This window comes from Rattus norvegicus, chromosome 2 (genome assembly GCF_036323735.1).
Source record: "Rattus norvegicus strain BN/NHsdMcwi chromosome 2, GRCr8, whole genome shotgun sequence".
Classification (NCBI taxonomy): Eukaryota; Metazoa; Chordata; class Mammalia; order Rodentia; family Muridae; genus Rattus; species Rattus norvegicus.
The window spans coordinates 60,395,926-60,423,637 of record NC_086020.1 but is presented as its reverse complement, the minus strand read 5'-3'; the positions used below and the strand labels follow the sequence as shown (position 1 = coordinate 60,423,637).

General features: G+C 38.7%; 1 protein-coding gene and 1 long non-coding RNA gene across 8 annotated transcripts in view; one reads left to right on the top strand and one right to left on the bottom strand.

The window, feature by feature from the left end:
- Nucleotides 1–1,787: 1,787 nt before the first annotated feature.
- Spef2 (sperm flagellar 2) overlaps nt 1,788–27,712 on the top strand; it is a 182,196-nt gene continuing 156,271 nt past the window's right edge. For 4 of the 7 annotated variants that reach the window (NM_022620.2, XM_039103075.2, NM_001415008.1 and 1 more), the window contains exons 1-3: nt 1,788–1,942; nt 13,840–13,942; nt 25,660–25,912. In NM_022620.2, the coding sequence (NP_072142.2) occupies nt 1,885–1,942; nt 13,840–13,942; nt 25,660–25,912 (414 nt within the window). In that variant the 5' untranslated portion in view covers nt 1,788–1,884. The remainder of the gene's footprint in view (nt 1,943–13,839; nt 13,943–25,659; nt 25,913–27,712) is intronic. The other 3 variants (XM_063282495.1, XM_063282493.1, XM_063282496.1) reach the window with 1 other exon arrangement.
- The window catches only part of LOC120100738 (uncharacterized), a 54,399-nt gene continuing 42,544 nt past the window's right edge, over nt 15,858–27,712 (bottom strand). The window contains exons 6-7 of the long non-coding RNA XR_005500729.2: nt 20,876–27,078; nt 15,858–19,129 (exon numbers count right to left, since the gene is read on the bottom strand). This is a non-coding gene — a long non-coding RNA (uncharacterized LOC120100738). The remainder of the gene's footprint in view (nt 19,130–20,875; nt 27,079–27,712) is intronic.

Below are 27,712 nucleotides of genomic sequence, written 5' to 3'. Positions count from 1 at the left end.
TCTTGCCACACACTGATTCATACCACAGAATTTCAACAGCTCTGGACTTGCAAAAAATAGAAAACAAATGTGTCCATTCAGATTCTACTGTGGCACCGAGCCCACTGGATCCAAGAGGAAAAGTCTGTCACTGACTGTTATAAGGAGTAACTTTGGAGAAGAATGATGATGTTAGTTAAAGAACAGGATTTGATACAAGTAGTCACTAAAAATTTAGGATTTTGCATGGCATGGTATTGCTTATGGAGGGGTAAAATGGGCTGTAATATGGAATTGAATATTCAATGAATCAGACAACCTTCATTATAGAGTTACTGGGAAAGCCTGTCATTTAGTTTCAATTGCAAGGCAGAAATGTTTGTGATGTATACGTATGTTTGAATTAGAACTAGAGCATAAGGAATTTTCAGTTGGTCTTTATCATCTAGCCTACTGCTTTTAAAAGTTTATTTTATTTGTTCATTGATGTGTGTGCATACACATTTGCACAGAATATTTATTACAAACATTCTTACTACACTTTCTTTGATTTCATTATTTCTCTCTGACCACCATATTCCGCTGAATTTGCCTGCTTTGTACTATAATTTTATAACCCACAGATTTTTACCAAGGCTGTCTGTGTGACCATGAGTTTGTGACTCTCTATCGGAGAATGGTAAGAAACCTCTATCACTCTACATGCAAACGAACACGCACAAATACATATTCTTCATGCATGTGTACACATTTTTTCTTATTACATTCAATGCCTTGCTCTTTTCTACCCAAGCCAGTCTTGTAAGGTTCCCCTGAGGAGTCAGTGTCTAGTCACCAGTAAACAACAAGCTAGTGGAACTCACAGAAGTATCTAAGTAAAGAGGTGTAGTGGGGCTTTAGGAATTGTGCCTGTCATACAGGACAGAATAAAGGGACACTCAGCCCAGTGGTTATTGTAGTCATTAGGGCAGACAGTGTTTGCCTAAGTGGATGTCAACTGAGTGAGGTCACTCTAAAATAGGCAGAGGAGAGGAAACTAGAGGATGATCGAGAGGGAAAGTGAAGAAATGAAAGACATGAGGAAGGCCAACTGAGCTTTAAAAACTGCATGAGTCTCTATGTGGCAATAGAAATTCATGGCTAGATTCAAAACAGCTATATGAAATAATTGCCTAAAACTTATAAAATGCAAGAACTCCGCAAGCCCTCGCATTGCCTTACGAGAAAAGGCAACTTTGAAGCATGTGCTGAGCTCATTAGAGTACATGAGTTTTCATTTAATTTTCACAACTTGTAAAGCAAGCATTCCTGTCTGCGTCTATAGGAAAGAACGGTGAGGTCAAAGACGGTAAGTCATTATTTCCAGGCAAAGAACTTGTGAAATCAAAGCCAGACAGGACAGCTTGCCTAAACCTGATTGTGAAACTTGGGCTTTATTAGTAGTAAAAAATAAATTATAAAAAGTATTACAATGAAAAATTTAGAGAATTGATGCTTTTATAGAACACGTTGCATTTCACTGCACATTGCCCTTTTCCAAACAGCTTATGATTTCAAATAACTCTATAGTCTACTCTAGGTTGTTTACAGAAGAGAAATAAAGGTTTTTAATTCATCTGGCAGTGATGTTTTGTTTTGTTTTAAAGAAACCTCTTATTATTTCTGCTCAGACTCTTGAACCCTTCTGCACAGATCCAGGTCTTACAAGCCAGTAGGGGGCAGAAAACAATTTCTAATAACTATGGCTACTCAGTGGTGTCTCCTCCTCTCTGAGCTGATGACCTAACTCCGCCTGGATGAGCTTCCTTAGCAACTGGTTGCCCTGGGCGACGGGAAGACGCAGTCCAGCTGACTGTTCCTGGAAAGTTCCTAGCACCTGCAAGCAGTCAAATGCGCCAGTGAGCTATGTCAGAGATCCTGTGCCAGTGGCTCAACCAGGAGTTGAAGGTGTCTCGGACCGTGAGTGAGTGAACACAGCCAAGGGCAAGCAGTTGAAGCGAGCACAGGGGGTGGGTTGCCTGCTCATAGAATAGCTCCAGAGGGGCTAGCAGCGCCCCGCTGTGTTGACAAGTGCTACTTGAGGCCTTCTTATTTCATCCTGCCTCTGACATTTGCCCTTATCACTTGGTCTCAGCCCTCAGATTTCCTGATCTAGCCTCTATTTCTAAGGGAAGCTTAAGAACGAGGTACTGGCCTGCTCCTACGGGGAGTAAAAATTGTCCCTGTCCTTGCTCTGACTGTTGCTTTACTTACATGACATCTGCATCGAAATGTGCAAGATAAGTCCGTAGAGCAGGAAGTGACTTCAGTAGTTACAACTTTTTCTGCATTTCCTCCAATATAAACTAGATCCAATCACACCCTTCCCTATTTAATAACAAATGGGTTGATGTAGAATGTGTTAAATTTGCCAGTTTTAGGAACTTTAACCTTACTTTACAAACTTTAGCCATTTGAGGTACCTTTTCTAAGGTAGCCTTGCTTGATTTTATCAGGCACAAAGCTGCACATGATGCTCCTACATCCTTATGGCCCAGGAAATTACAAATAAGTCCGCTTTGGTGGCAACCAGACACTTTGAGTGCCAGCACTTCACTATGTTCTTCTGCCCGCTGGGGGAGGAATTATTGTTTCTTTATTGGGAGCTCCTTTGCAATTGCTACGGATTTTCCTCCAGGCAAGATGTTTTCAGAACAAATCATTTCAGCCTGACTTCCCAGAGGATCTCTTGCCTCCCTGCCAGTTGTTACCAATGGGAACAGCGATGCCAGCCAGTTCAGCCTTGGGTCAGACATAGAAGTGGTTAGGTCAGTAGTGTTTGTACGGGTGTGAGATATCTAAGGATCTTTATTTAATGTAGAGTAGCCCAAGTTACATTACTTAAGGCATAAACATTAGACTTACTATATTCCAAGCCATCTCCATCCTGCTCTGAGCAATATTAAAATCTTTTTCCCTGTCCTGTATCCGTGGTCCTCTGAGAGTATCTCTGTTCAAATAGGATGTTAAACTCAGGACAGTATTTATCCTTCATCATTTCCTCTCTCTCACAGTACTGTTCCCCGCAAGAATGTAGTATTACACCCAAAGTTACACTATTCCGAGACAAGAGTTACACGTTTTGTAGCTTAAGTGGGCTCATTTATTTGATAATAAGATCCACACCATTTCCTCAAGTCCATCGAAACCCTTGCAGAGTAGACACTTTTGGGAGAAGTAAATAAAAATAATCATAAACCTGGAAACATTAGATGCTGTTCTACTACTAATTAGTTTGAGAAATTTGGTTTGGAAAGAAAGTACAACTTCACTCTGTGAAGATTAAAAGATTGGAGTCGTGTTAAATAAAAATTATAACCCCACAAGCTATGAATGGAAAATTCCCAGATTGTCTTTTCCTGCAGCATAAATCTGGAACTTGTTAGCAGAGACACCCTGTGATGATTTGATTTTAAATGCTCTCAGTACAGCCATTTCTGAAAGCCAATTGCTACAAGATATACTAAGTACACAGTCTCTAACAAAGCCAGATTATGCATGTGAAGCGCTGTCCAGAGTCCAGGGGATATATATACCTAATGGAATACACTGACCCTTGTATATATCTTCTCGTTGGACAAGTTGTTCTGTGGGTATGATGGAAAATTTGGAATAATCTGTAAAACTTACGATATGAAAAAAAAAAAAACCCTGTACATTGAATAAAGTAATTTGGTGACTCCTTGATAAGAGCTGTGTAAGAGGAAGGGATTGGAGAGTGTGCTGCCTGGTGTTAAATTTATTTTTTTTTTTGGTTCTTTTTTTTTTCGGAGCTGGGGACCGAACCCAGGGCCTTGCGCTTCCTAGGTAAGCGCTCTACCACTGAGCTAAATCCCCAGCCCCTGTTAAATTTATTTTTTTTCTTCCCTTTTTTCATTGGATTTTTTTATCTACATTTCAAATGTTATCCCCCTTCCCAGTTTCCCCTCTGGAAACCTCCTATCCCATTTCCCCACCCCTACATCTATGAGGGTGCTCCCCACCCATCTACCCACTCTTTCCTGCCCGCCCTGGCATTCCTCTACACTGGGACATTGAACCTTCATAGGACCAAGGGCTTCTCCTGTCACTGATGCCTGACAAGGTCATTCTCTGCTACATATGTGGCTGGAGCCATGGGTCTATCTATGTGTATGTACTCTTTGGTTGGTGGTTTAGTCCCTGGGAGCTCTGGGGGGTCTGGTTGGTTGTTATACTTGTTCTTCTTATGGGGATGGAAACCCCCACTTACTAACCAGTAGCCTGAAGTTCACTTTATTTAAAAACAGCATTTCCATTGACATTTATCAATTTGTGTCAAAGTGACATAATACATGTAAAATGTTGAATAGTGCTTAATGGGCACATAGTGAGCGCAAAATCTCACTTGTCATCTTAGAAAGAATGAATGTATTAAGGATATCTGCTATGATGATTCTGGAACAGAAATAATATGAACAGCTTTAAATATAGCAATAGTTTCACAAACTGTCTTTTACACTATGGAAAACTGTGCAACTGTTTTGATGTAGCAAACTTTTGTGTGCTTTTGACTCAAAATATTGTAGCTTATTATAACTTATTACCAGTATTATTATAGTTTTGTCAAGTATAAAATTCATATAAAAATATTCACAGGCATTTGGGGATGGAAATGCATATACCATGGTGTACTGTATTGTTAATACAGTCTGTAAATCTTCATGGGAAGGATATATCTTTCATGCTTTTCCTTTATTTGGATTGAACTTATGTTGCTTTTAGAGTTTAAAAGAAAAATTCTATATAGTATTGAAATAAGAAATTCAAAAGTGGAAGTCAAACTTCATGAATAATAAGAGGAAAAAATCCTCATTAAAACATGTATGATTTGTAATAAAATATTTTGTGGGCTCTTTGAAGAGTTATTTTCTCAAATAAACATGTAATTTATAATATGTAATTATATATAATTATATAATACACAAAATATGTAATTAACATAATAAGAAAATTAATAGCTATATGCTATTAAAATTTATATACATATAATATATACTATTACACTTGTTTTCTTATTTGGTGTTAAAGACAAGCATAAAAATAACATCCCCAAATAAGAACGATGAGAATATTTGGAAATCAGTCAGGGATACGTATTTAATGGAATGTAGAACTAGGATGTGAGTCTAGATCTTTGACTTTTGCTTTTAGGCACTCTGTTCTATATTAGTGTTTACAATTAAGAATATCTATGTATTAATATCCATTAACCAATTCATCTTTCCCCTTGTAAGCATCCATTTAAAATACTTTTAAGGGTTATCATCAAGTTGAGTGTTTTCAGTGTTTGGGGGTTTTGGTTTTGGTTTGGCTTGGTTGTTGTTGGTTGGTTGATTTTTTTGTTTGTTTCTTTTTGTTTTTTGTTTTTGTTTTTGTATTGAATTTTAACCATTGATTATCCCAGCCAAGTTATGAGGTTTCAAAACATAAATCAATTCCTAGATGGTTAAACAGCAAAGGTGGGATTGACTATTCGTGTCTGATTAAGAGTCATTCAGCCCATTTGTTGTGGAACAATAAAACAAGATGAAGTGGCCATGTAAGCGCCTTGATAAGGCTAAATGATCTTTATTTGTTCAAGACAGCAAAAGTCAATTGACGTCTAGGTAAACTTGGAAGCGAGGTCCTTGCTTATCAACGGTAGAGACAAGGTATTCCAGTAACCTCAATCGATAATAGTCGTCTTCCGCATGGGCCGGTGTGTGGACTTGGGAGTCCCTGGATGGCTAATTCATTTTAAAAGAGGAAGATTACAATCTATCTAATGAAACCTAATAACCTTCAATAACATATATCTAATTGAATCATTTTCCCTGGAAATGATGCTTAGTTGTGTATCTTGATGCGTTGTATTAAACTACAATGTAATGTACTATCCAAAATGATAATTGGGATTCAAGAATTGGTTTTGTTATAATGGATGGAAATGTTTTAGCATGTCCTTCAATTTAAATTTGTTTTTTTCATTATTTCATGAAAATTATTTTTATTATATTTTCTCCCCTTCCCCAACTTCTCCCATATTCTTTCTCAGTCATAATCCGTGTTATTTCTGAAAACAAAACAAACAACATGCACGCGTGTTTGAGGGCACACACATGTGCGTACACATAACATGGAATCTTTTCAGTGTTGGCCGGCTCTGACTTAACATGAGGCTTTGCCTAGCTTGTTATTGGTATAACCAGTGTCATTCCATTAAAAGTGACTTAGTTTCCCAGTGCCAGTAGCTATCAGTCACAAACAGCTTCTTGGTTAAGGGTGAAATCTGTGCCCACTTTTCCTTATCCGTGCTGAGAGTTTCGTCTGGCTTGACCTTGTGCAGTCTTGTGCATGCTGGCGCTGTTTCTGAACGTTCACATGCGCCTCAGTCCTCTTGTGTCTGGTAAATACAACTTCCCTAGAGTCTTCCTACCACTTCTGGCACTTCAGGATTTCCACCTTCACTTCAGCATTGATCCCTGAGCCCTCAGAAGAGGAATTTAATAAAGATACATACTTTAGGACTAAGGGCTCCAAAGGCTCTCATTCTGCATATTGCCTAGTTGTAGGTTTAGGTCTCTGTTAATCGCCATCCACTACAAGAATTAACTCTAAAATAAAATGAGTGGCATAGAAAGATCTTCTGAAAGTGCTCTGGGAGGTATTTATTTATTTGCTTATTTCTTACTATAATATATTATATTTATGTACTATATTTCTGTGTATGTATGTGCACTTATGTGTGCACTTGGAGGTGGAAGAGGTGGGTAGAAGGTATCCTCCTCTAGGCTCTTTACCCCAATTATTGAGATACATTCTCTCACTGAAGCTGGGTTGGTTTTTGATAAACGGATTGGCCAGTGTGCTCAAAGTACACACTGTCTATCCATAAGTGCTGAGGTAACAGGTAAATACCAACACGCCAAACTTTTTTCATGGATATTAAGGTTCTAATTTAGGTTCTCATGGTTGCACAGCAAGAATTTTATGCACCGAGCCGTTTCCCATCACCACATTCAGTTGCTCTACAGTAAAACATTGGCTCTCCTTTATAAGACATTTGTGTATTTTCCTTAAGAGCAAATGATCATCAGAATGTTATAAAAGAACATTCTCTATAAATGATATATGCTATATTGGTTAATTTTATGTCAACTTTGCACAAACTAGAGAGGAGGAAGCCTCAGTTGAGATAATGTCTATAAGATCTGGCTATAGGCAAGCTTGTCAGATGTTTTCTTAAATTAGTGCTTGATGTGGGATGGACCAGTCACTGTGAGTGGGGCCATCTCTGGGCTCCTGATCCTGGGTTCTGTAAGAGAGCAGGCTGAGCAAGCCACCAGGATTCCAAGCCAGTAAGCAACACCACCCCATGGCCTTGCATCAGCTCCTGCCTCAGGATCTCACCCTGTTTGGGTTCCTCTCCCGACTTCCTTCTGTCAGGCACCATGGATGTGAAAACAGAAACCAAATGAATGCTTTCCTTCCCAACCTGCTTTTGTTCACGCTGTTCCCTCAGCAATAATAACACAAACTAAGCTATATGACTTCAAATCTTTGTACAGATCAGATTAGTCATAAAGAGGAAGATAGCAAATGCTGTGTTACTCTTGGATTCTGACCATGGATTAATTGAAAAATCTAAGCAAATTAATTATGCACATTTTATTTATTTTGTAGTCATAACATTATTAATAACACTACCAAAGACACACTAAAAACACAGCTACGTTCAGGAACTAAATTCCTCTATGTCACAATAGCTGAAAAAGCAGTAATCATCTCTAGATTATTATTTATTTTTATTCTGAGTAAAGAGTAATAACTAATGTATATTTGAGAAGAAGGCAGGTTATTATTGATGATAACCAGTTGTAATATTAGCCAACCTCTACTAGATACTCACTAAGCATTATTTTAACATTTTTCCCAGTTCTCACTTTAGAACAGTGCCCAGCACAGCTCCTGTCACATAACATGTTCCATGACAATGTATGGGGCAGCAAAAGTAAATCATGACTTTTAATCTGTCTTAAGAAGGCAGCTTAAACCTTTAAAGCCCAGCTTTGTGGGTAAAGAAGCTCAGCTTTATTATGAAAGCCAGTTCTTAAGAATTCTATGATATCAATATGTATATTTTATGAGTGACAATTTCTTACAGGGAGAAGGCTATCAGACTATTATTATTTGAAAATTAACATGACTCATAACCTTGTTTGCCTGGCACACTCAGAGGAAGGCAAATTCATAGATCCAACTGCTGTCACCAATTAGAAATGATCTGGTATCAGGATAATTTCCAATCAACCTAATGTTGATTTCTATTACACTTCTGGTGGAGCCACTTCATCAATATGTAGATGAAAATGGGATTAGATTACGTTTGCTCCCCACCCCATGATGCTTAAGAAAGACATGCTGTTCTCTCGTTCTCTTCTATAACCAAAAGCTCCTGAAATTCCCATCATTGTAAATTCTTCTGTTGTTGTAGTACATTGTTGCATTGGCAATCAATACATACAAAGAATATTGCTCACACATTTTTCAAATTAAATGGTTCAGTTTTGTGTTTTAAGAAATAAGCTTCTTGTTTATTTTTTATAGTTGGGTTTTCCCAAATGGCTAGTGTACTCTTTCCACGTTCAATATTAGTAGTTCTTGAGAATTGCTTTAAGTTTCATGGGCAGTCTTTAGTTGTCATCTTGGTGGCTTCTTGAGACACAGGCTTCTGTCACTGTCAGTAGTAGCCTAAAATGCATGGCGACGCATCGGACTCAGTCGTAAGCACCAGGATTACTGGCCTGCTCCACTAAGGCAATAAACTAAGGTTATAGTTTACTTAGATACTTAATAAGTTTATTTATTTTCAATCTCTAGTTTTGTTTTTTTGAAATGGAGCTCTATAAATAGTCCTACTGAATACATATTTCATGATGCATTAGGATTTTACTATAAAATAATATGATTTTAGATCTGAAAATGAGTCTGAGGCCTTGTCATGTTTTGACAGCTATGCCCCTAAAAACACTTGTGTTGCCTTCCTTATGGTCATCACAGTGATACCTTTTTAAAACAGTTTAGGTCTTGTGGGATCTGCCTTCATGCAGTTAGTCCATTATCGCAAGATTTATTCTTGTTGGACTGGGATCCTGATGAAGGGATATCTTTAGTCCCTAGCTTACATCCATCTTGAGTATACATCTGCGCTTGTACCTCATACCTTGTGATGCAGTCAGAAGGCCTTTGCCAAATTCTCGCACCTAGGCACTGAACTATTTTACTTTGAGAAATGAGAGAAAAATCTTTAAATAAGCAGCAGTTTTGTTCTGTTCTGCTACAGTAACATAAACTGAACAAAGGCAAGAAAGGTCTTTGGTGTGTTAATACATAAATTAAATCCTATATTAGAGCTTGGTTTGCAGTCGTGCAGCGAGGACATTAAGTTGATTGTCTCTAGGTCCCATTCTCTCTTACAAAGTGTCTTAAACCACACATTTTCTGGTATTTCAGCTCCAGGATCATTAAAAGCCATATCAATGCTGGTAGAAAACAATATTTGTTCTTTTCTTTATTAACATACAGATTCCTTCCACTAGAAATTCATCAGTAAGTGCAAAACCAGCAAGCATCCTGTGAACCAGGTCTAATATTTTGTTTTCTTTTGTTCTGTTTTTAAGTATGTGAGTACACTGCCGCTGTCTTCACACACACCAGAAGAGGGCACCGAATCTTATTACAGATGGTTGGGAGCCACCATGTGGTTGCTGGGAATTGAACTCAGGATCTTTAGAAGAGCAGTCAGTCCTCTTAACTGCTGAGCCATCTCTCCAGACCCATATCTAAGGTTTTAAGACTAGAGTTTCATGGAAACAATGACACCAAGTATTTTCTTAAGTGAAGATCAGTGATCTAGAGATTAAGATTTTACTTCAGATAAAAAAACACAGGTCACAGTTATAGTTGGATGAAGTTTTTTTGTTTTGTTTTGTTTTGGAGTGGTTGAGAGTGAGAAAATACGCAACCTCTTTCTGTTGGGAAGGGCTCAGGCTCCTAGTAGGTGTTGTTGAGGAGGGTTCTTGGAAACAGTGCTTTAGTGTGAGTTAGATCCTTCCAAAAAATAGAAAACTCTCGAATTGTATTTCTTAATGTCATACCTAGCAACAGGGAGAAGCAAGCAGAGCCGAGCTGTGATCAGTAAGGAAAGACCCTTCATTAATATGAGCCATATTAAGGGATGTTTGGTCCCATTAGTGTTTTGGAGTCTCTTGGGTTTTGTCTGAGCTGAGATAGAAGAGCAGGTTGTTGTTTGATCCACAAACCATCCTTCTCTACATTTAGCGAGCTGTGAAATTGGTTCTGCTCAAGGAAGAGAGAGAAGGTCTTCCTGTGAGTGCTGGCCAGTTTGAAGGAATGCCAAGGCCTCCTAGAGACAGGTTATTTCCCAGCTGCCAGAAGGGGCCTTTATCTCTCTCAAGTGAAAGTGAATTTGCTAGATTTTAAATAATGCATTTGAGATGTAAACAGGATCTTCGATCCTATCATAAAGATCTAAAGGCCACTGCATACGAAGTGGCATGGATTCCTGCCTTATATACAATCCGAAAGCCAAGTTTATTGAAAATTTCTCCTTTATTTATTGTATTGAAGTATCTGACAGGAGGTGTTAAGGAACTGCTTAATGTTTATATATCTCATTGAATGCAAACCATTCAATACCCTTCTGTATAAATCAACTGACTCTATAGGCATGACCAGAATGGTCAAGGTATTATATTCTACCTGTCTTTATTGGTGAGGTCATATCTGGGTTTCAGGGCAGTGTCCAGTGTTTGCTTTCTGAGCCCTGAAATCCTCTTTGAGGAAGTATGCATGAAACATCACCATGGAAGGTCTATTACTGAGTGTGTAGGCAGTGTAACTAATGTGATCCATCTTCTGAAAAGTGTAATATTGACAATAAAACCATCACTGAAGATGCTGTGGATCCGTCATGACTCCACGTGCTTTACAAACAATGTCTCATTTAATTCTCAAATAATTCCCTGTGGACTAGGGTTCAACCTTCCTATTTTATACATTAGAACTATTGCTGCTTAATTACGTAGGGTTAAGTGGCATATACACAGACCAGTAATAAAACAAAGCCCCTTCCTCCAATCTGTCACTACCTCTTGAGACTGTAGATAATAACTCTTAAGTGTTTTATTCAAGTAGCTCTGAGCCAAGTTGATAGAAAAGCTCATGGTCATTTCCCTGCTTCTAGAGCCCAACAGACATCTAGAGCACAGAGGACCCCATGAAAAATTTTCCCAAATGCCAGTTTCAGTGATGAGGACCAGGCCTGTGACTTGCAGGGTTGGAGGTGGGGGTTGTGCCACCACTGAACAATCCCCATCCCAGATGACAATGTGTGTTAAAGATGAAGAGCATCCCTGCCACAGTTCTTAGAGTGTTTAGTGTTCACTGTCCTGGAATAAGCTTGTCGCTTCTTCACACGGGAAATGCTGGCTGGTGATACACTGGTCTATGGAGGCGGTTTTTATAGAATTAGTCATACTACTTAGTGACACTGAGTGGGGAGAGAAAAACAACAAAACAAAGGGGAGAAATGTTTTTCCTGCGATTATGTATCTCTCTGAATTACCCTCTCCTGTTCCCTCCTTTCTTTTTGATTTGTTGCATCTTGTTAATGTGTGGACAATGTGTTCACTTGTAATCTTCACATGTCTACCGTCTCTGTTTTCCCTCCCTCTTCCTTTCTCTGCCTCATTTCTTGCATGCATTCTTTCCTGCTTGTTTCATTTTGTACAGTCTTCTTTGTAGCTTTTCTCATCTGCTGGATTTTTAAATCAGTGTAATCCTTCTTGCCCATCTATCTCACAAGAAATTTGAAGTCTTTCATGCATAAAAATCTGCTGAACAATGTGTCATATTACTCTTATTACAAACTATCCTGACGGTGAAACAAATAACTGATTATTCTTCCTTTGACTTTCACCCTATTAGAGATGCATAATTAGTATTTTGTGCCATAGCAAAGGAAATGCAGTTGAGTTTATTTTTAAGTAAATCCTTCTTGTACTACTAACCATTTATCTGCTGTATCCAGGGTGTTAGAACAGTATTAATCTGTATCCTAGTTATTTGTGGGATGAACCCCTGGCTTTTGATTGATACAAACAAATATAATGCAAACTACAGAGGGGAGCATCAAGGAAGGAGATGTAGCAACAGCTTCTGAAAAGAAAACAGTGTGCTTAAAAATTGAACTCAATCCCCAATGGTCTAGGACTTAGAAGGAAGATCTATCTACAGTCTGACAGCAGTGCTAGATCAAATGACTGGTTAGGACACTAAGAGAATAGGGATAGCTTAGAGAGGAGAGTAGGGAGGAAACGAAAACAAAGATGCGATTGACAGTAGAGATAGAATGACCTACTGAGGATAGTGCTGGCAGCCAGACCTGGGAACAGCGCTGAAGTTCCCTCCTAATGAGACCTCCATCAGGAGACCTTTAGGGGCATGGAAAGTGACAACAGTGTAGGAGAAGACAATGGCACAGTTCTGTCCTGTAGAGAACAGAGCCTTGGGGATTTTACTAGCTTTAGATCTGGAAGAATCATGCCAACAATCACAGAGTTCTTGACCTTTCAAGTGGTGCCATGTTAAGGACATTGGGTACCTTGACTGGGAAATATAAGCTTATTTCATGAAGGTGGTATGTACTGTGAATTATGAATTGTTCCTTGAGAGGTTTTCCTTAAAGATGGTGTCATAGGGACAGGTATGACTGATTAGGTTAATCCATCAAGTTTAAATGAGCATGTTCTGTGATAAACAGCTGTAAAAGAAGGATCAAGCTGGTCTCTCAAGGGAAAGCTTACTAAAGACCACTAATGAGTGCAAAACTTGTCACTTTTGATGAACTGGCCTTAAATAGCAAGTGTTACTGTGTTGAACATGTTGGATCACCCTAAAAATTCAGGATATTGAGCACTATGAGAAAAAATACCAGTCTATGTAAAATGGTGTGCTGGGGGCACATTTTATGGTGGTGTAGAGTCCGCTGAGTGAGGTCTTTGAGCCTCATTCCCTTATGACTATCCTCTTTGCACCCACACTTAAGGACATTTTTAAAGAAAGAGTAAGAGATAACAAGTAATATTTGCTCTCCGGGTCCAGCAAAAGATGAAATCTCAAAGTGCTTTTCATTTGCACTATGCTGTTACAAATGTTTAACACATTTAAGGTTATTTCTTCGCTGTCTTTATTTCCTTTGAGAACTCTCTGTTCTGAGATATTACCATCATTCCATTGCATATAAACAGGGCACTGGTGAAATAAGATCTCATTGTATTCAAGAAGGATTGTTTTTAAACATACAGATGATGCTAGTAAAAATCTCCATTATTTTAGATGTTGAAATTAAATCTGCGTATTCAAAAAAGTCAGACTGCATTTCTATTGGACAGAATGTGCTTACCTGTAGGTTGGAGACATAGCTAAATTATTTAAAGCATAGTTTTATGCAAGCTCTTGATAGTTGTTTTTACATGAGGTTTATTTATTTAAGGTATTGTGTTTTGTTTAATGTTAATTGGAAACAACTTTCTACTTTTAAAATTATGTTTATCAACTACTGATTTACCTTTGAGGATATTAATGTCTATTTTTAAACCTTTTACTTTAGTTATTAAAAGATGTTTCTGTAAATACATTCAAGACATTGCATGATCACATTTGTTTATGCTGGTTTGATTATATACATCACACAATAACATCGTATTTACTCTTCTTTTTCAATGTTTTAAAATTCAGGTCCCAAGTCATTTGCAAAGACATTTTCTAATGGCTATCTAATTGGAGAAGTTCTGTTCAAGTTTGAACTTCAGAGTGATTTTTCAGAGTTTTCAGAGAGCAGGTTAGTAAAGTTACTCTATCTTTCAAGAACATAGAGTCAATACTTTTGGCATTTAGACCTTTGTTGTCTGAAGAATCCGAAGGAGAGGAATGAATGTGTTTCCAATGAAATTGCTTCTGAAGAAAGTCACATTAATCCTGTCCATATACCTCTGAAGTCTTCAGCTAGATTTCTCCCTCTTTCTTAATTCAGTTTTCTTCTTCCTCTTTCTCTTTCTCCTCCTCCTCTCCTCCTCTTCCTCCTCTTCTACTTCTTCCTCTTCTTGTTTTCTTTTTATTGTTATTTTATTTACTTTTATTTTGTGAGTATCGGTATTTGCCTAAATTTCTGTTGACTACATCCATGCAGTGCTTACAGAGGCAGAAGAAGGTGTCAAACTCCCCGAGTTACAGATGATTGCAACCTGCCTCTGTGTGCTGGGAATCCAACCCAGGTCCTCGTAAGCGTATCACAGACTCTTACCATTTCAGCCATTTCTCTCAACCTGATTCTTCCTTCATTAAAGAGAAGAAACATAATGTAATATAGTTCCCTTAGTGAGGAATTATTGTTGTTGTTGTTATTGTTGTTGTTGTTGTTGTTACTATTTAGTGTTTTAAAAATATACAATGGGACTTAACTATTAGTAAAGATATACAGTTTTGTCTTAGCAATAATATTGAAGTATAAGTTCAGGCTGTAATTCACGATTTGAAAGTTTGTGGCCCAATTTGCTTGGATTTAGTTAGTATTTATGACAGTGAGGCCATGGTGTCTGAAAGCTGTCTGTCTCCCAATTTACTTTCTATACATGCTGCTTACCATGTACTGAGTAAATACATTCTAGACTTGTGTGGCCACCATGTCAAAAAAATGGCACAGTTGTTTGGCTTTTCCTACTTCAAGTAAAGTTTTGACTTTCATTCATGAATCTTCTCTTCATTATTAATGCTGGAAAATTTTAAATTTATGGGTGTGACATGCCATAATTTGTTTATCAGTAATGAATATTTGAGTTTTTCCACTGGGGTCCTTATTTATTACAGAAACTGTATTGTGTGTGCTTATGTTATTTTGCCTCTTGAGTATTTATTTCTCTTGACTATATGCTTAGGAGTGGCATTGCTGTGATACATACATATTATGACATGCTATATCTCACATATATATATATATGTGTGTGTGTGTGTGTGTGTGTGTGTGTGTGTGTGTGTGTGTGTGTGAGAAAGCACACATAAGCTGTTTTCTAAAGTGATCACACTTTTCCAATCTACAGTAGCAGCATGAGGGTTTTAGTTTCACGATAGTCTTGTCAACATTTGTGATTATTGTTTTCATATTTTTATTGAAAACAGATTTTTTTCATAAGAAATATTCTGATTATAATTTCGATCTCCTTTCTCCTCCCAGTTCTTCTTTACCTTTCCTCCAATTGCAGCCATGTTAACAGGCTGAACTTGTATTGCATTGCTGGTTTAAATCATTTCTCTGATCTCTAATGATGTTAAATAGCTGCACATTGCTAATTATTCATTCGTCTTCATTGATGCAATGTCCACTGTGACATTGTATGTTTTTAAACCAGCTAGTATTGTATCATTCCATGTTATTTTCAGATTCTAAGGTTAGTTTCTTGTCAGATAAATGATTTGCAAACACTTTTCTTATTATGTAATTTAAATTATAACTTTGTTATGATGTCTCTGTTCTTGAGGCACATTTTTTTTCATTTTGTTTCATTCCAACTTAATTATTTTTTTGATTACTTGTGGGGTTTGGTTTTTTGAAATTGTTCTCATTTCTTTTCTTATAGCTTTATGGCTGAATAATTTCAGCTGATATACCTTTGAGGTTTTTATTCTTTCTTCTGTCCACCTAAACCTGTAGTCAAAATCTTACGACAAACATTTCATGCCAGCATAACTCCTGAGTCGTGATCTCCATTCACCACACCAGCTGAGCCAACTTCAAGTAGTAATTCTAAATTCTGATATTCTATTTTGTTCTTACTTTTTATAATTTTTATGTCTTTATGGTTGAGGCTTTCACCTCATTCTAATTAAAATTGTTTTTAACTTTAGAAAAAGTTTTACTTTTTATTTCTTTATGTTTTGATGTTGGACAGTTATTTTTATTGGGAAATATCTTAATATCCATTCTCCAGTTGTTTACAGGCCTCATCAGAGGGCTTTTACTGGGTTGTTTTCTTATTGTGTATGTTTTCTTGTTTGTATGCATGTGTGAGAATTACTAAGCATTGGGCATGGAAAATAATATACTGTGCTGTTTAGTTACTTATCTTTTGCTGCGGAGTTCACCATAGTTGAGGCAACTTTTTAAAAAAAAATTATTTTAGGATTATCATTCCAGTCAGATGAGGCCATCATTATCACAGTAGGGAGCGCATGCAGGCAGGCAGGCATGGTGCTAGAGTAGGAGCTGAGGGATCAGTCTTGGTCCACAAGCAAGCATCAGGAAGATCTAACTTGAAATAGTGTAAGTCTTTTGAAGCCTCAAAGCTGGTGGTCATATCTCTTAATCCTCTGCAAAGAACCACCAACTGGGGACCAGGTATTCAAATGCCCAATACTAAAGGGGAAGATCTCATCCAAAGATTACACATGGGGTGACCCCTGGCTCCAGGTACATAGGAAGCAGAGGATTGGCCTTGTCTGGCATCAATGGGAGGAGAGGCTCTTGGTTCTGTGAAGGCTCAATGCCCCAGTGTAGATGAATGCCAGATCAGGGGGTTGGGAATGGGTGGGTGGAAGGGGGAGCATCTTCATAGAAGCAGGGGGTAGGGGGATGGGAGAGGGGGGAACTGGGAAAGGGGATAACATTTGAAATGTAAATACATAAGCTATCCAATAACAAAAAAGAACCTCATCTGCTAACTCTAATTTCTGCATTTTGGGCTGTTGCTGCTATCTGCTGTGGATGCAATTTCAGCTGCTTTTGTTTCCTTGATGGCCTTTTGGGGTGAATTCTGTAAAGTCTCTATTCCTTGCCGGATAGATACAATATTTGGCAGCCTAGTGATCAGCTGGTGTACATTTTGACAAGTTGTCGATTGCTGCGTGATTCTGTGGGAGTGTTGAAGCACATTTTGCTTTGGAAATTTCTTTTTTTTTTTCTCCATCTTTATTAACTTGGGTATTTCTTATTTACATTTCAATTGTTATTTCCTTTCCCGGTTTCCAGGCAAACATCCCCCATCCCCTGCCCCTCCCCTTCTATAGGGTGTTCCCCTCTCCATCCTCCCCCTATTACCACCACCCCCAACAATCTTATTCACTGGGGGTCCAGCCTTGGCAGGACCAAGGGCTTCCCGTTCCACTGGTTCTCTTACTAGGCTATTTATTCATTGCTCCCTATGAGATTGGAGCCGAGGGTCAGTCCATGTATAGTCTTTGGGTAGTGGCTTAATCCCTGGAAGCTCTGGTTGGTTGGCATTGTTGTTCATATGGGGTCTCAAGCCCCTTCAAGCTCTTTCAGTTCTTTCTCTGATTCCTTCAACAGGGTTCCCATTCTCAGTTCAGTGGTTTGCTGCTGGCATTCGCCTATGTATTTGCCATATTCTGGCTGTGTCTCTCAGGAGAGATCTACATCCGGTTCCTGTCAGCCTGCACTTCTTTGCTTCATCAATCTTATCTAGTTTGGTAGCTGTATATGTATGGGCCACATGTGGGGCAGGCTCTAAATGGGTGTTCCTTCAGCCTCTGTTCTAAACTTTGCCTCCCTATTCCCTCCCAAGGGCATTCTTGTTCCCCTTTTAAAGAAGGAGTGAAGCTTTCGCATTTTGGTCATCCTTCTTGAGTTTCATGTGTTCTGTGCATCTAGGGTAATTCGAGCATTTGGGCTAATAGCCACTTATCAATGAGTGCATACCATGTGTGTTTTTCTGTGATTGGGTTACCTCACGCAGGATGATATTTGCTTTGGAAATTTCTTATTCTTCCTTCCTTACTCACTACTTCCTGTGGTAGTAATACCTTAACCTGGCTAGAGACATGATGTATTTGGAATCTTCCTGTCTTTTCCTGGAACCCATACTCTTGCACACATGTATTTTGCCTTATACATCGATGCCCAGAAACTATAAGAGCTTCAGACTCCTCAACACACATTTCGTCCTTAGATCTTTTGAGAAGGATCTTGTTTGGAGCAGCGGATAGCACCAAGACAGGGAGGTGGGATCTTGAACATGAGCCACTTGTCACTTTATATTAATATCCTTGAAATACTGTTGGCTTAGTTCAACAAACGATCTTTAAGGCAGATCAAATAATGACAAGACCACAAAAAAAAACAAACAACAAACAAACAAAACAACAACAATAAAGAATTTTCCACAGCACTGTCAGGCAGGTCAAATAGTGGTAGGCTTGGAACCCAGCATCTTTTCTGAGGGGCTTCAGACAATTGCCTTCCCTGTTGATTGCTGGATTTTATAGCTACTGCTGTTGTATTTGGAGCCTGCCTTTGAAGTAGAAAAAAAGGTATGGGAGTGATATGATGTAAAAGGCAACAAAAAGTCTATTCTTACACATGCAACGCAGTAAGTGCTCTTTATTAAAAAGCAACTTTAATATATTTTGATTGTATTCTTTCCTCACCCAACCTCCCCCAGATCCTGACACACCACCCTGACTTTGTGTTCTTTCTCCCTCTTAAAAATAAGAACAAAGGACTGGAGAAATAGCTCAGTGGTTAAGAGCACTGACTGCTCTTCCAGAGGTCCTGAACTCAAATCCCAGCAACCACATGGTGGCTCACAACCATCTCTAATGAGATCTGATGCTCTCTTCTGGTGTGTCTGAAGACAGCTACAGTGTACTTATATATAATAAATAAATACATCTTTTAAAAAAGAACAAAAAGAGCCCATTTTGTGTTAGCCAGTTACTGGTGAGCCCTAGGCCTGCCCTGGAGTGTTTCATCCAGTCCATTTCCCTCCACTGACACAAACTGATTCTACTGGCTCAGCACCCATCAGTAGCTTCTTGCTAAAGTGGGGCTTTGTGCCCACTCATCCCCTCTACCTCTCCGTGCCAGGATTTTCTCTTGCTTGACCCAGTGCAGGTCTTGTTTTTGTTGTCTATGTCTCTGTGAGTTCATACGTAAACTCCATCGGTGTCTTCGTTTCCTTGACATTGTCCACAATCTCTGGCTCTCCCACTCTTTATGCACCCTCTTCAGTATGGATCCCTGAACAATGAAGGGGGGCGTGTGATACAATCAGTTTGAAGCATCAAAGTCTCTCATGCTCTTCATATTGTCTGTCTGTAGATTCTGTGTATGAGTTACTCACTACAGGATGAAAAAAAAAAAACCTTCTCTGGTGAGGCTTAAGTAATGCATACACTGGTCAATGGGTATAGAAATATATCACTAGGAGTCATTTATGGATTTAACATAATACTATAATAATTCTTCCTATTTAACAGAATAGTTGTATTTCCCCTGGGGCTCGTGACCTAACTAGTCTCAAGTTCTTTTCCTCATTATTGGTGTCAGGTATGGACACTCTCTCACCAAATACATCAAAAATATAGTGGGGGTTAAGCCTATAATGTTTACATGACTATTTTCTCAGTAGCTATATCTGTGGGCACATTCTTAAATGTTATTTGAATTATTGAAAGTCCTTATCTGATTTCTGGACAATCTCAGGAACAGTCCACATTGGTTGACCTGTTTGTTTGTTTGTTTGAGGTGGAGTCTCTCTTTGGCTGGGAGTGCTTACTTTTTGAGCAGCAGGATTCTTCTGTCTCTGTTCTCCCATCCCTAGAGTTACAAGTGTGCTGTCCTTGCAGCCTTTTTACTTGAATTCTGAGAGTAGAACTCAGAGTCTCATGCTTGTCCAGCAGCCACTGCACCAACCAGCTGTCCTCCCATTCTTAGTAACCTAGCACAAATCACTTTTAACTTGACACTTCCCATGCAAACATTCCTGTGATGGAATTGTACTGGACCAAATAATGTGTATTACATCCTCTTCATAAGGAATTCATTTATTCATGAATATAAACTATACAAGCTGTACAGGAAAGACTCTATGCCATAATAGAAGCTACAGAGTGTAAATATATTTTTATCTATTAAAGTCTTTGGTAGTTTTCCTTCCCAGCTTGTTTTTTAAGCTTCTAGGACACAGGGATATTTCAATCCATACAAAACTTGGTGTGTTACAAACCTTCCATTCCTGAGTATTGGCAGGAGAACTTAGATTGTCCCCAGTCCTAACACATACACACACACACACACACACACACACACACAGAGACACACATAGACACACACACATACATAGAAACACACTCACATGCACACACTCACATATGCAGACACACATAGACCCAGACACACACTCACATGCACACACTCACATATGCAGACACACATAGACACAAACACACAGGCACACAGAGACACACATAAACACACACACTCACACATACAGATACACACACACTTACACAGACACACACACACATACACACAGAGGCACACACTCTTTCTCACACACTCACACACACAAACAGACACACATATACACACACACAGACACACATAGACACACACTCACATGCATACACACACATACACAAACTCACACACACAGACACACTGAGACAGACACACACATACAGACTCTCTCTCTCTCTCTCTCTCACACACACACACACACACACACACACACACACACACACAAACACACACACACACTCCCTCATGGCATGATGTACAACATTTTCATAGCTTTCCTCAGCTACCTTCTATGCCTGACCTGCTAGTCCTGAGTCTCTCTTGTTACCACCTTGATAATCACTAATATACGTGAGATTAGCCTTCCGTGGGTAAGGTTTCCAGGGTAGGTAACAAACACTCTCTGTCTTCTCTTTCACATGCTCAGATGCTCTCATACACCTACGTTGCTCTGAGATTACTTACAGGGAGCCAGATTTCCAACACTTCTGCTTATCATTTTGTGCACATTAGGAACATGTTTCACAGTTGCATGCTCTGCACATTTCTCCTTGTTGCCAGTTCCTTTTGTTTCCAACATTGTGTATTCAATGCATCCTTCAAGTTACAAATGCCCCTGTTATTTATTGTTGTTGTTGTTGTTGTTGTTATCATTGTTTTTAGATTCTTGAGGGTTGAATAGGTCCAACTGCAGATTTGGTGAAATTTAAGTGATTGGTTATTTTGGTTGGTAAATTAATGAATGTGTAAATGTCTAGGTAAATTCTAAGAGGGTACACATTTCAAACATCTTACCCACAAATTAAATTGCCTTAGTTGATTTTCTATTACTGTAAAAGACACTATGACCAAGGCAACTTAGGAATTTACTGGGCTCACAGTTCTGGAGGGATCATTAAGGCATGACTGAGAGCATGACGACAGGTAGGCAGGCATGACCCGGGAGCAGTAACTGAGATTTTACATTTCTATCTACAGGTATGAGGCACAGAGGTGGAAGGATGGAAGGAGAGAGAGAAGAGAGGGAATTGGAGAGAGAGAGGGGGGAGGGGAGAGAGAGAGAGGAAGAGAGAGAGAGAGAACTAAGTAGGAACAGTATGGGCTTTTGAAACCTCAAAGCCCATCCTCAGTGACTTCCTCCAACAAAGCCAAACCTCAAAAATCCATTCCAAACAGTTCTAACAACTGGTCACCAAGCATTCAAATATGTGAGCTTATGGAAGCCATCTTCATTCAAGCTGAGACATGAATCTTTGCCTATTATTACTCTTTCACTATTGCTTTGAAAAACTCTCCTCTTAATTTTTCAGCAGATTTAGCTCTTGTCTTCTCTCCATTCCAATGATAACATGGTGATACTTTTTGTAATTGTATTGTTAGGATTATTTGTGTCAGTTTTTATTAGAATAATGTTAAACCTGGGTGCCCAAAATTATTGGAAAATGGTTCATCAAAAGTTAGTTTCTTTTTAGTTTGTTTGTCAACTTGCACAAACTGGGAAGCGAGAACTTTACTTGAAGGATTACTTCCATCAGATTGGCCTGTGAACACGTCATGAAGCTATTATTGTTGTTATTGTTATTGCTATTATTAATGATTGATGTGCATGCAGGAGGACCAGGCCTGCTGTGCCTGGTTTCACCTATAGACACCTGGATAATATAAGCGAGCAAGCTGAGTACTTCATAGAGATCAAGCCAGTAATAAGAAACACTCCTCAGTTTTTACCTTCATGTTCCAATCTGGACTTCCTTGTGATATCCTATGATTAAAAAGTGTAAGACAATTAAACACTTTCCTCTGCAGGTTGCTTTGGTCATAATTTTTATCATAGCCACAAAAGTAACCTAGGACATTCTTCAAATGAATTTCAAATATCCTTAAAGTTGTCCTCAAAGCACAGTTCCTTCACCCATGGTAAATTCACAATATCATTTCTGTACTCAAGAAATCAATGTCAAAATCTACACCTGATTTTAGCCATAGACATTTTAAAGAACTGTTCCGGTCTCATTTTTTTAATGCAATACCAATCTTTGAGGTGCACAATGATTTTTCCACATGGACATTCTTCACCTATGGATTTAAGCATGGGCTGAAAATATCCAAGGGACTTACAGTGTAATCCAAAGAAGACTTAAACTATAAAAGTGTATGCACTTAAATTGTATGAAAGTAGCACTGCCATTTTAGTAGATTTTTACATGTGCAGGGTTCTTGAAAGCAATGCTCTGTAGATGGTAAGGTACGTCAGCTCTAAACCAGCAAACCATGGAAAGCAAAGCAGGAAACAGTACTTGTGTGTGGGAACTACATTACTCCAGGTTCCTGACCAGCTGGGGTTCCTTCTCTAACTTTCTTCAGTGATAGACAGTTACTTGAGAGCTTAAAATGAAAATAAGCCCTTCCCTCCCCAAGTTGCTTTTGGTCATGGTGTTTTATCAGAGCAGTAGAAACCCTAAGATAAGGCATATGATTATCATCTCATACTTTTTAATATCTTTATTCTAATCTGAAGTTAAAATTGTGCTTTATACACTGCTAATGACACGAAGTGACATGTCTTAGAAATGACTTAATTTTAGGAATAACTTCTCTAACTCCGAGAGGATTATTAAGTAGATTAGTTAAAAGGAATAAAATAGTTAATAAGGAACTATCTTCCCGAGGGTAGCATTTCTTTTGTTGAGAAAACGTGTGTTCTGTGAGCTGGTGGCAAGCAGGAGAGGAGACCTAACTCCCTTGGCAAAGAAAGACGGTAAGCAGAGGGCAAGGGAACGTTTCCCAGGGCACCATCCTTACTCCCTCAGAGGTCATCGTTTGCATCATATGCTCTGTCTCCAGGGCCAAGATGTCCCAGCTGATTTTCTGTTTCCAAAAACAAGAGCTGATTATCCTCCTGTGAGGCTGTGCGCATGCCTTAACAATCTCAGATTTCCTGAGATTCTTCAAGTTGTGTTCTTCAAAGTCTGGATGGCTGGGAATTTAGAATATCCATTATATCTTTCAGAGCGATCTCTTGTGTTTACTTCTGATATTTGGTTTATTACTGGTATCTTCAAACCAAACTGGAAGTCATATATATTAACAAAAATGCTATATTCAGGAAGCCATGTAAGACAGTGAGAAGAGAGGAGCAACTCTTGACTGTAGGGCTAAGGGCTAAGCTTTGAAAACAGTGAGATTGTTTCATGATTTTCTTTGTATTATCTCTTCTGAATTATGATGTTCACAAACACTGCAGTTAACATAGGACCAAACCTAAGCTTGGATAGATAACTCTCAGTTACCATCGTTCTGAATACACACAGTGGGCGATGCACATGAGTCTCTCTGCACACTTATTTCACAATCACTCAAATACATGGCAAGTCTCAATTCTGAGGAAGGACTTTAGGTATGCACTTTGATCACATTCAAGGGTACTCAGAATGTTTTTTGTATTAAAGAATGGACTTCTCAGGAGACAGCTTTATCAGGCTCCTGTCAGCATGCACTTCTTGACATCAGCAATAGTGTCTGGGCTTGGTGGCTGTACGTATATGGGCTGGATCCCCAGGTGGGACAGTCTAAAGAGTTCACATGGACTGACCCGTGGCTCCAGCTGCACATGTAACAGAAGATGGCCTTGTTGGGCACCAATGGGAGGAGCAGCCCTTAGTCCTGCCAAGGCTCAACCCCCCAGTGTAGGGGAATGTCAGTGTGGGGAGGCAGGAAGGTGTGGGTGAATAGGTGGGGGAACACCCTCAGAGGAAGGCAGAGGGGCGATGGGAAAGGGGGTTTATGGACAGGAAACTGAGAAAGGAGATAACACTTGAAATGTAAATAAATAGATGACAGACAAGACAGACAGACAGACAGACAGACAGACAGACAGACAGACAGACAGACAGACAGAATAGATTTAAATGTTGGAAGGCCAGGGCTGGAGAGATGGCTCAGTGGTTAAGAGCACTGACTGCTCTTCCAGCAACCACATGGTGGCTCACAACCATCTGTAACAGGATCCAATGTCCTCTTCTAGTCTGTCTGAAGAGAGCAACAGTGTACTCACATATATAAAATAAACAAATCTTTTTTAAAAAGTTCAAAGAATTCAGGCCAAAGCCTAGTACTTGTTTATGTGTTGATGATAGTCACAACAGTTGCAAATGAATTGAATGTCTTTTTTAATCACTAACAGTTATAGACCACTTGAGATCCCTGAAGCAACGTCTAATTTTTATTGCCTGTTATGCAAATGAATTTCTCATTAACTACGAACACCTAAAAGTAATAACTACATCTTGTTCATTTTTAACCCTTCAATAATTTTTATTTAGTTACCTTTTGTGCATGAGGTTTTACCTGAATTATGTATGTGTATCTCATGAATGCCTAGTGTCTACAAAGGCCATATAATGCCATGCAGATCCCATGAAATTGGATTAGATGTAGTTCTGAGCTGACATGCATGTGTAGAGAACCAAACCCATGTTCTCTGGGAGCGTAGCAAGTGACTTTAAACTATCTCTCCTGCCATATGTATCAATAAATTATTTAAATTAATTGAATGAGGTATACCCTTAGTAATATGGTTATTTAGTAGAATACTAATTCATGGAGAAAGTTAATGTTCATTAGTTTCTTAAAGTCTGAGCCTATGTTGAAATCAAATAATTAAAGATAATAAAATTTCAAATTGTTGACTTTTTCACATCAAAGAATTACCATAAACTATATATTGAAGAGTAACAGAATGATTTCCATAGCTAATATCCTTCAGTTAAAGAGTATTAAGAGTTTCTGAGAAGACCATTGTTTGACTTGTTAATTCAAAATTTAGGACTAACTTAAGACATTAGCAATAATAAATGACAACTTGATACAATGGACATTTGTATTGCAATTTCACCTTTAGAATAAAATGTAGTTTTCAAAACTGTACTTTGTTTTATTTATCCACCGAGCAGCATATATTTTCTGTCTTAGTGCTTATTTCCTATACTAAGTTTTATCATCAATTTACAGCATTAACTATAAAATTAATAAGTTTCGGTTTATTTCAAGAAAAATAAAGTTTAGATAAACATGACTGATGGGGAAAATTATCCCCATGCATTTTCATTACAGAGTCATTTAAGACAAAGGGGCAGTTGGAATAATTCACAGTACTGTATCATAACAGTGTCATAACAGTACTTCTGGAATTGGGTGTTTGCATCTCATTAGGCATTAATTTATAATTATGATCATGTCATCGCCTCTAGGGTCTCAACTGCCAAACTTAATAATTTCTCCCGCTTGCAACCAACGCTTCACCTGTTGGGTGTGCAGTTTGATCAGAATGTGGCTCAGAGCATCATCACAGAAAAGCCCGGGGCAGCAACCAAACTTCTGTATCAGTTGTACATTGCTCTTCAGAAAAAGAAGAAAACTGGGCTGACTGGATTAGAGATACAAACCATGCAACCCCAAACAAACCAGCGGCTTCAGGCCCTCAAGAGTGAGGCTTTTCGAGAGGTGGGTACCGAAAGAGACCTAATAGCATTCCCACGGGAAAAGCTGGTGTTGCTGCAGACCAGCTGTGAGGTTGTGGTCTTGGGGAGGCTCCGTTGAGGCTTTCTGTGTTACTAGCTATTTTATGCTACTGTCTTTAATCTGTTCATCTACCCTTGCTATCTCCCTGTCTCCTAGCCCCACGGTAAATACTTTAGTTGTCTATTCCTCTTTCCCAGCACTTTTTCTGTTTATCTCTGAGATTGAATGCAATTATATCATTCCTTTCTCCATTTTCCTCACTCTAAACTGTCCTGTGTACCCCCCCACACACTCTTCTAAATCCATACCTTCTTTATCTCATTGTTATTATGTGCAAATATGCGCATCCTAAGTTATCTATAAACATAACGTGTCTAGTCTTTATAAATAGCATTAATTTGTATGCCCGCTTTTTCCCTCTCCGTGTTTCCCTGCTACTGTTTTGACGAAGATTTCCTTAGGGGCCACTGCAGCAACCTGCTAGGGTATCTCACGAGCATCGGGTCTTCTGTTCATTTGTAGGGCTCTTCAGCACAGCGTTCTTCAGCTTTATAGGCATTGTATCTCCATCTGAGAGCGAACTCTACAGCCCTTCACTAAAGTCTCAACCTCACTTCCTTGTACTGCTCAGCACAAAGGCAATTTCTTTCATGTTTACTGACAGGGTGGCTTTGAATGTGTCTAGATTCTTGCCCTTTCTTCCACCCAAGCATTCCAATCTCATCTCTCCTCCTTCCCCAAAATCTCTTTCCCATCCCTGTTGTCTACACAGCTCACAGATGCTTCCTTGTAAGAACTGGAGCCACTGTGCTAATCTCTTGTTTCTACCTTTACCTTCTTGTTTTGCCACCTGTTCTTAAGATTTGGGTGCTTCATATGCCTAGGAAAATATTTGAGCACCGTAAATATTAAGACAAAATGTGTTTTAATGAATTGTTAGCAGTTTTTTAGTTGGCTAGCTCCAATTTCAAACTGCTCTACTACAACTGGATACCAGTATTAGACATGTAGCAAAGTAAGCTGAGAAATCACAGGCAGGCAGATTACCTGTAAAGCTAAGCAACTCAGGGCTGAATTCTTCTTCTTCAGTGTCCAAGCTTGGTTGATTCAAGGCTGTCACGGAGAAACTTCTCCCTCATGTTTCCCAGCTGTACGGACAAGGATAATTTATTTCTGTCTGCCAGGACACTGGACTTTTATGTAGCTTCGTGAAGACAATAGGTAATGAGCTGGAAGGGCTTCCAGAGTCAGTTATACACTGTGTAGACATTTATTGAGTTCTGATTTGATCCCAAGTACTTACATGAGGATGGCACAGAAAACCGCCATGAACTTCATGGTTGCATACTGGGAAGGAAAATGTTTCCATGATGTGGTACATGTCATAATGATTTAAAGATGAGGAGAAAGAGGAGAACGAGAGCAAAGAGCAGCTTCCCAAGAAACATGAAGATAAGACAGTCAAGCAATAGTTGTGGAATAGAAGTTCAAGGAAAATATAAAACACGTTTTATAGAAACAGAGACAACTGTTAATGGATGAAAAGATTTGGGGAGAGAACAGGATGTTGTATGAGGACCAAAAGTAAAGAGTTCATTGACTAAGGAAAAAAGAAGGAAATCAAGAGGAGGCAAAATGTAAACATATATGACACCATTTTGTAAGAAAGAATATAAATATTTTTTTGCTTACATACAATTAAAATTTAGTGATTAACATGAACGATGTAATTTTTAATTTAATTATCAACAGTGGCGATGTGTATAAATGTTATATTCAATA